Genomic DNA, 9,520 nt, shown 5'->3' with positions numbered 1-9,520 from the left:
AAAAACAAAAAAGCTTGCCTGGTTAGAAAGTGACTGAGTCCAACTGTACGCCTGTGAATTAGCATTTGGTCTGTACCTCCATTTTCCAGAGCTTGATAATCCCGGATGAGCTCATAGGCTATCTCATGCCATCTGTGTGACCAGACAAAGGTAGGTCACCTTTTAACTGCTTCAGTGACATTTACCTCATGACCACATCCCAAAAAGCTCAGGAGGAAACATACAGGAAGAGGTTTATTATTTCACAGGACACTGTTCCCCGCCATGGGGCCGCAAGCTCCCTCCCATGAGTCCCAGGGCAGCCGGCGGCCTGAGCCCTGCTCACACAAAGCTCTGAGCAATGGCCAACACCTTGGAAAATTCGCCTTCCCTCTGGCGTAGGCTGGTGGGGATGGGTATCTTAATTCGGGTCCCCACAGGGTTCCCATTGTCCTCGATGAGGACCACATTGTTGGAGTCAAACCTGGGGGTCATCCGGGGACCGGGCATGCGATGCCCCACAATGAGTGCCTTTTTCTTCTGTCCCTTGATGGCCAGCAGTACCCGGTCGCCCACCTTGCCCACCCCATTCTTGGTATAGACGTGGATGCAACAAGGAGGCCGATGGTATGGGGTATTCCCCAGGGCGCTGTTGTCCACCACACGGACCCGCGTCATCTTCTGAATTGCACCGAGGCTCCCAGTGGTGCTGGGGAAAGAGAAAAAAAGTCTGAGGTCTGTATTCTCCTGGTCAGGGTGCAGACGCCTCTGAGGGCAAGGCCTGGGAGAGATCACACGATAGCAACAACACGCTGAACTGAGCAAAACCCAGGGCCCTGACCGAAAGTCAGGTGCCCAAGACAGCTTCCTCACAGTCAAAAGCTTCTGCTGGTGGGTCAACATCTCACTTTGGAGGGGTTTTAAAGAGAACCCAATTTTCTGTTACAACGAACTCCATGGTAGCTTAACTGAAAGCCTTTGGTATCCAAAAGAACTCTGAGGATTAAGGGACTATTTTACAGTCCAGGCCTCACCCATTGCCTAGCCTGTAAAACCTGCTCCCCCAGAATGATTCCAAGATTTCCCATCTATGTGTCACTGGGAACCAGATGATATGAGTGAGTAGGTTTGCTAAGGGAGTCCCCTGACATAACAGAAACCAGAAATAAGTCAAGGTAACGATCTTGTGTTTCAGTGCATTTTTCCCCACTAGATTGTAATTTTTTTTAAGAGTACCTATTAAAGGCAGATAAGCTATTATTAAGCAGTCTGATAACAACAGGATTTTTTTTTTTTTTAATGTAAAGTCCTGGGCCTTTTTTTTTTTTTTTTTTTTAAAGATCTTATTTATTTACTTAAGAGAGACAGTGAGAGAGAGAGAGAAAGCACAAGCAGGGGGAGCGGCAGAGGGAGAAGCATGCTCCCCACTGAGCAGGGAGCCCAATGAGGGGCTTGATCCCAGGACCCCAGGATCATTACTTGAGCCGAAGGCAGACGCTTAATTGACTGAGCCACCCAGGCGCCCAACAGTGGGATTTCTATTTTCCTGATGCCAGCACCTTAAGTGCTATTCTCCAGGGTAACCCTAGGCTCTCCCTTCGCATTCTGCATGCCTACACTGGGGCAATTTTATTGATTCCCTTTGCTTCCAACTAGTAAATTCCATCTCCAGCCTCACTTCTCTCCTGTATTCTAGTCCTGTATTTCCACTCTAAGCTCCCCACAACATGTCCCACTGATACACTAGGTCCCACACGGACCTCATCATCTTCCCTTGCAAACCTCCCCATGCTGCTGCATTTCTTATTTAGATAATGGCCTCTCCAGCTCCCAAGCCATAAATCTCTCTCCATCAACTGCCTTGGCTGCCAAGTCCTACTGATACCACCTGTGAAGCCCCTCTGTCCTCTCCCTCCACCCCCGCCCACACTTCCTCAGTTCGGCAGCTTTCTCTCTTACACCAAGACTGTTACAATAGTGTGCGAACTGGTTCCGTATGCCTCAAGTTGCCAGCCAAGAGCTCTCTTTTAGAACATAAAAGTGAGACCACTCCCCTTAGAACTGTTCAGTGGTCCCCCACTGTCTACGCTGTCAATAACCTGGCCCCCACTTACCTACTATCTGAGGGCCACAATCTCTTACCACTGATCAGAGTGGTCTGTGCCCTCCAGACACGCCACACCTCTCGGCCCTCCCCAGAGGCCTGGACGGGGCCTGCTCCCACTTCCCTTCTGGGAAGGCCGCCTCTGCTCTCCCTTCCTCCTCCTCTATTAGCAGCTCCTGTCTCAAGCCATCCAAAGCACCGTAAAAACCTCTATTATTATACTGGTCACATTTCCTCGGAGTTATTTGTTTCCAAGTTTGCTCCTGTGGCCAACTGTGAAGACTCTTTCAGGACAGGAAGCAATTCTTATTCATCTATGACCAACCCTAGGCGCAGTGCTCAGTAACCGCCAGGGAGTGACAATAATGCACCCCGTGCTCTGTGTCCTGGCTTAGCATCTAAAAAGAGGGGAGGCTGTCACACTTTTATCATGCATGAGTTTTGGTTATATGCATGTAACATTTTGAAAAGAGATTCTGTTTTTAAAAGAGAAGGTTTTCATGCACGGGAGGGAATGATGGGGTTGAGAGACGCTGGAGTCACTTCAAGAATCCAGCAAGGACTGAGCTTCTTCCTCTACTGCAGGCCACTTCCTACCCCACCGCCAACAGCAAGGTCACGTCCTTACCAATCCTCTTATCCAACCTGACCAAAGCATTTAGCTTTCCCACATGCCAAGCCCACCTCCCTTTCTAGTCACCCAACAACACCCAGCCCTGATGAGAGGCTTACTCAGACACAGCTTCAAGAACCGAATGGGAAAGTTACCTGAAACGGCGCTGGCTGAGCGCTCTCCTTGCATGGGCGAAGGGGCCCCAGAGCCCAGCACAGAAAGCCATGGCAAATCCTGCAGAAAAAGAGGGGAAAGGGTTTACTTCTAAGTCAGTGCCCTTACTCAGAGCCAGCCTGCCGGGGACTTGTGTGGGAGATGGTACTTCTAGCATAAGATCATTAGTCACTAAATATAAATCTTAGTGGTTAAAAGATACGCAGATGATTAGATGGAACTCCAGCGACAGTTCTGCTGATTCATATTCTAACTGGGGTCAGAGAGCCGGCACGGCCCGCAGCCGCTCTTGCTATAATACAACAGCACGGAGGCTGCCTTCCTGGTGACATCACTTCCACAGGCAGGAAGCAAGCAGGAGTCCTCCAGTACACACCCGACCAGGGACCCCTCCCCAAGTCCTCCACAGAGGAAAGCCTGCACGCTGGTGCTGCTGGTGACGCTTGGGAGCCTCCTGAGACCAGAGCTTTCACTCCCTGCAGGTAGACTACCTGAGCAACTGCCACATTGTCACCACGTCACCTTTCCCCGAATAAAGTAGCCAGAACACCTGGGCAGCTCAGGGCTAGCCAAGTAGGGCCAAAGGATGCTCCTGCCAAGTCACCGACCAACGCCTCTACTTGGGTCAGTCTCCCAAACAACAGTATTACACAGAAAACCTACCTGCCCACACTACAGCCGAGAGCGGAATTTGGGAGAGCAAGCTGGAGGTAGAAGAAAACACACTGACCCAACGCCAGGGCCTCCAACTTGCAGAACCCCAACCCTGCGGCTCCCTAGCACCAACAAATATGGCAACCCCAGCGGCCTACAACACCCGGGCGTCAGTTAGGGGCATGTCGAAGAAAACCCCACAGCCAGCTGGCAATTCCAGGGGCAAGACACGCCTGTCCTATCCAAATGTTTGGCTGCAGAGGGCCTCATGGAGAAATCTGCTGAGAAAGACCTCTACCCCTGCAGTATTTACACACAGCCTTCCCTCACGTAAGTTCAAAGCACCTCAGATAAGATTTTATTTAATAAGAGTGGGAGGGGGAGCCATTATTTACTTCCAAAGAAATATCCAGACACACCAGAAATGCTTATTAAAAACAATTTAGACTCAAATCATAAGCTTAGTCTCCAGCCTTTTCCTTAAGACAACCCAGGAAGCAGTGGCCAAAAATAATCAGAAAATTAAATGAAAAGAAGGCAGCGACCTTATAGAACTATTAACATCTGACACACCGAATCAAAGACTATCAGATGAGGCCAGCTTTACCTTTCTAGCCAAAGCCAGGTGACCCTGGACAAAGAACTCTGAGCTTCGGTTTCCCCATCTGCAACATCTACTCCCAGCTGCTCATGGGATAGGCCGAGTGAAGCACAGAGCACAGTGCCCGGTACTCAGTACCTACTGGCTGTCTCTGTCACCATCGTTGTCGCCCATCCCATCACACCTCCTCTCACAGATGAGGAAACGGAGAGACAGAGAGACGGCTAGCCACGTGCAGACCCAGAACCAGAACTGGGCCTGGCCTTGGCCCAAGGGTCTTCCCCCACACCCTACAGCTTCACCCGCCATACAAAGCTCACGTCTCACAGGGGAGCTGAGGGTGAGAAGCAGCTTTAAGGGTCATCTGGTCTGCTTCTGTTTTCTTTATGAAAATTTAGCCCTATAGTTAACACATCAGGCACTAGACTAAGTACTTTACGTTACCACCTCATTTAAGCCTCCCAAAAACCTCTATGAAACAGGCATTAGTATTAGCCTCATTTTACACATGAAGAGTAATTCTCTAACTGGCGAGGTTAGGGAATTCGCCCACAGTCACACAGCCAAGAGTGACAAAGTTGAAATTTGTTCCCCAGGAATTGGCTTCCTGAACCCATGCTTTTACTCAACAGTTAACATGGCTTAACTTTAAATATTAATATTTTTCCAACTGTGAAATCATCCTTGTTCCATCACTGATAATCACAGGCACATTTTTCTCATGCCCAACTTAATGCTTGCTGAATCAACTGAAACGTATAAACACCAGGTGAAAATTACTCACTTTAATCCAATTTAAGTTTTGAGGACAATGTGTAGTGTAGGTGGCAGAAGAGCTCCACACTCTGAGCAATAACTGAAGATTGGCCTTAAGGGGAGAAGAAAAAAAAAAAGGTCTCTGAAAAGCAGTCGGTCTGGTCCAGGCTGCAGTGACCTCCGATCTCAGCCAAGCTTTCCCATCTGACGCTGGCGGGGCCCTTGTTCTCATTCCCTGGGAGAAAAGAGGCTCCTCAGCGCCTCCACAGAACCCTCAAGATTAGTCCAGCACCACCCACCCACATTCCCTCTCCTGAGAACTGCAACACCCTGCCTCTCCACACTGCACCTCTTCCTCAGTAACACTTACGTTAGCCAAGGACTGCCGAAGTGCTGGGGGCTTCCCAGAACTTTCCCGACTTGGTACAACAAACCCACGATTCGAGGCACCTCTCTCAAATCTGCTGGGCAGCCTGGGCACAAACCCAAACCCAGACCTCCTCTCCGTGCCTTGTTCACAAGCCACCCCCACAACCTATGCCCGTCTCTGCCCGGCTAAACCTGACCCAGCGCCAAATGCGTCTTCCCCAGGAAGCCTTGTGTAAAACTGCAGCATCACCTGCTACCCCTCCTGCACACTGAGGACATCTGGGGAGCCCGCGCTGGGGGAGCTCTCACAGCTCCAACGTTCACCATCCAAACTCAGTCAACTGCATACATTTGGATACTTTTTTTCAGAAAAGGCTGAAAACCCTTAACATTCTAGTTCTTTTTTTTTTCTTTTAATTATTTATTCATTTGACAGAGAGAGACAGCCAGCGAGAGAGGGAACACAAGCAGGGGGAGTGGGAGAGGAAGAAGCAGGCTCCCAGCGGAGGAGCCTGATGTGGGGCTCGATCCCAGGACCCTGGAATCACGCCCTGAGCCAAAGGCAGATGCTTAACAACTGAGCCACCCAGGCGCCCCCATTCTAGTTCTTGCTACTCACTCTCCAAAACTCAGGAGCCAGAGGTCTTGGTAACATGCCATCTGAACTCAGACCGGAATTCAGAGATCATAGAGACTCAGATCATGAGGATTATGTGTACTGCCATCAGGCACAGGAGTAATACATTCACATCTCCAGGAGGTACTTCCATTTTCACAAGACAAGGTCCAATCCAGACTTTCCACTAGCTCTTTAGCGGATCTGATAGTGATCTCCACACCCAAAGGACTTGAGACATCAAATGGACAGCAGTGAGCATTCCCATGAACACAAAAGCACCAAATATATTCACTTACTATATGCATATCCCTTATTTCTTTAAATAAATAAATAATCAATCTGTGGTCCCCTCCACTCCCACCCCAGCAGGTCCTGAGAGAGTAGGAATGCAAAGAATATTTGCGGAATAAAATAAATGAGGTAGCCAACAGAAAAACAGATTCCCCTCACCCATGGCTCTACACAGAAGGAGAGCCAGACCGCGTAGAGCTCTTATGCGTGCATGAGGAAGCAGGGCATCACAGGCAAACATGCTTTAGGAGAACCATGATGCCGGTCATGGGAGATTAGCCCTTGCCATGTTTACAAGCCCCTGGAATCATCTCCTGGGCCTGGTGCTGACAATGCCCACTGTGGAAAAGCACCTCATCCCACCACTAAATAACTGGTTTGGAGCAGGCCAGAGTAGTGGAAGCAGCAATTTACTTCAAAGCAACTCCAATCGACCTTGATGCTATTTCCCAGAACAAATCCATCAGCAGACGCAGGCCCTGATTCACTCTAGGGCAGTCTAGATATAATGCTGTTTCACAAGTAGTGTCATTCTGAGTCTCCTGTTTGCCCAGGAAGCTAACCCCAATGGTATTTCCTCCTCCACAGCACTCTCACTCAGAGGCCAGGTATTCTGTAAACTCCAGTGCCAGCGATGGCTTTTCATGCCACTTCCTGGTCAGCACCAAGTACTGCCCTCCAGGTTTAGGATATGAATCACAGGGGCGCCTGGGTAGCGCAGTCGTTAAGCATCTGCCTTCGGCTCAGGGTGTGATCCCGGCATTCCAGGATCGAGCCCCACATCAGGCTCTTCCGCTATGAGCCTGCTTCTTCCTCTCCCACTCCCCCTGCTTGTGTTCCCTCTCTCGCTGGCTGTCTCTCTGTCACATAAATAAATAAAATCTTTAAAAAAAAAAAAAAAAGGATATGAATCACAACCTCTCCGGACAGGGGGAAGGGGAAGCAAGAGAAGGAAGGAGGGAGGAGGGAATGAAAGAGAGAAATCACTGAATACAATCCAAGAATTGTGCTCATTTTCCATCCTGGTTTAGCTTTAAGATCTCCCTTCTGTTTTGAAGGCCAGGGAGGGCCGTAAGCGTCAGGGACACACAGGTGAGTCTTTTACTTGACATCACCTTATAGGTCCCACTGGAAATACACTCGGTGAGGGCAGGGACCAGGCCTGCACTGCTCAGCGCTGCACACTCAGAGGGTTCAGTGCAATGCACATGAATCGAGTTTACTAAGTATCTGTTAAATGAAAACAATTCAATCTGCAATTACAATTCATGCTCCAGTTCGAGAGAGGCTCCATGCTGGGGGGTTGGTGGTCTTTCTTGTGTCCTTCACTCAGGCTCCTAGTGACTTGGGGAAGCCTCTTAGACACAGGGAACTCGTGTTTAATGAATTTTAATAAACAGAGACTGAGCTGGAAAAGCAGACAGAGTCTATACCGCTGGCGCTTTGTAGAAAGCAGGAATGTACCACTACTTGAGCAAGAGTCAGCCAAATGGTATACTTAGTATCACTGTTTCCACCTAAACAATTTCCATCTTTAAGTGCCTGGTGTGTTATGTACATTTAAAGGCCTCTCGAGGCACCTGGGTGGCTCAGTCCACTTCTCCCTCTGCCTCTCCCCGTGGCTTGTGCTCTCTCTCCCTCATTCTGTCTCTCTCTCAAATATATAAATAAATAAAATCTTTAAAAAAAATTAAAAATAGGGACGCCTGAGTGGCTCAGTTGTTAAGCATCTGCCTTCAGCTCAGGTCGTGATCCCAGGGTCCTGCGATCGTCAGGCTCCCCGCTCCATGGGGAGCCTGCTTCTCCCTCTCCCATCTCTCCTGCTTGTGTTCCCTCTCTTGCTGTCTCTCTCTGTCAAATAAATAAATATTTAAAATATAAAAAATAAAGGCCTTGCAAGGGGATGGGCTCCAAAGAAACAAACAAACAAAAAAATCAAAAGTTCAGCACAATCACAAAGGCATGTTCAAAGGACGTTGTCAGTAACTGAAAAGAGATGCCATACAAATGCAGGGCCCAGTCACAAAACGGAAAAACACCTAGGGTAAGGATAGAAGTGTCCTTCTTAATTAAAGCAGAGAAAAGCAGAAACCTACCAGCTTCCGGGATTCAAAAAAGGCACTCCCCAACCCTCTGCCCTATCATGCAGACATAGCCCCTCCCATCTCCTGCAGGTATTGCCCCAATCTTTCTGTACCAATAAGTACTCTTATTGGTTGCTTAAAAACTCATTACTGTTTTATTGTACAATTAGTCTCTTTTAGGAAGTTTTGTGGGTTTTTAACCTCACACAAGTAGAACACGTTACAATTCTCAGAGTACTCTCATAGATCGTTTTGTTGGATGACTCCCTACTTTTTCTTTTTTTTTTTAAGATTTCATTTTTAAGTAATCTCTCCACCCAACGTGGGGCTCAAACTCACAACTCGGAGATCAAGAGTTGCATGCTCTACTGACTGAGCCAACCAGGCACCTCCGATGATTCCCTCGTGAGCACCCAATGGAAACCTATAGACAAATAACAAAGAACAACAGTCTGCAAGGGGTTGAATCTGCTAAGGGTTTTGAATAATTCTGGGGGCTCAATAAAGTACCATTTTGCAGATGAAGAAATGAAGTCCAAAATGCTAAGCAACTTGTTGACTGTCCAAGGTCAGAACTCTGTTTCTATTGCACCTACACAGATAACATGGCTGCTTTAACCACTAATAAACTTCACAGAAACACTCATGCCATGCAGAGCGTAAGCACTCCTTCTCCTCTGTCGAATCTTTTAAAACTCAGGAATTAAAAAGCTGTCTTTTTTTTTTTAATTAAATTTTACTTAGTTAACAGTGCAATATAGGTTTCTGGAGTTGAATTCAGTGACTCATCATTTACATACAACACCCAGTGCTCATCACCAGTGCCGTCTTGAATACCCATCTAGCCAATCCCCCACCCACCTAAAAAGCTTTTAAAAAAATTTTTATTTATTTTAGATTTTTAGAGAGAGTGTGCATGCGCGAGTGAGGGGAGGGGGAAGAGGGAGAGAATCTCAAGCAGGTCCCCCCTCCCCCGCTGAGCAAGGGGCCCCATATAGGGTTAGATTCCAGGACCCCAAGATCTCGTGCCCTAGAGCCAAAACCAAGAGTCCGACGCTTAACTGACTGAGCCATCCAGGTGACCCTGTCTTTTCAACAAATATCTGTACGACACCCAGCCCAGCCTAGGACCAAAGCTGAAGCTGATCTGATTCACCTGCCAAGGTGTCAGTTTTCACAGCATCACTGTCAATAAGCAAAGCACTGGGTGTTATACGCAACTAATGAATCATCGAACTTTACATCGGAAACCGGGGATGTACTGTATGGTGACTAA

The 9,520-nt window shown here is 48.2% G+C and overlaps 1 protein-coding gene across 3 annotated transcripts in view; it reads right to left on the bottom strand.

Moving 5' to 3' along the window:
• Positions 1 to 221: 221 nt before the first annotated feature.
• MRPL14 (mitochondrial ribosomal protein L14) overlaps positions 222 to 9,520 on the bottom strand; it is a 13,577-nt gene continuing 4,278 nt past the window's right edge. Inside the window, exons 2-5 of one of the 3 annotated variants that reach the window (XM_045801371.2) lie at positions 8,584 to 8,668; positions 4,910 to 4,993; positions 2,852 to 2,930; positions 222 to 688 (exon numbers count right to left, since the gene is read on the bottom strand). In XM_045801371.2, the coding sequence (XP_045657327.1) occupies positions 322 to 688; positions 2,852 to 2,922 (438 nt within the window). In that variant the 5' untranslated portion in view covers positions 2,923 to 2,930; positions 4,910 to 4,993; positions 8,584 to 8,668 and the 3' untranslated portion in view covers positions 222 to 321. The remainder of the gene's footprint in view (positions 689 to 2,851; positions 2,931 to 4,909; positions 4,994 to 8,583; positions 8,669 to 9,520) is intronic. The other 2 variants (XM_045801361.2, XM_045801365.2) reach the window with 2 other exon arrangements.

This window comes from Ursus americanus, chromosome 29, assembly GCF_024610735.1.
Source record: "Ursus americanus isolate L20-20 chromosome 29, mUrsAme1.1.p, whole genome shotgun sequence".
NCBI lineage: Eukaryota > Metazoa > Chordata > Mammalia > Carnivora > Ursidae > Ursus > Ursus americanus.
This window is presented reverse-complemented; position numbering and strand designations above follow the sequence as displayed.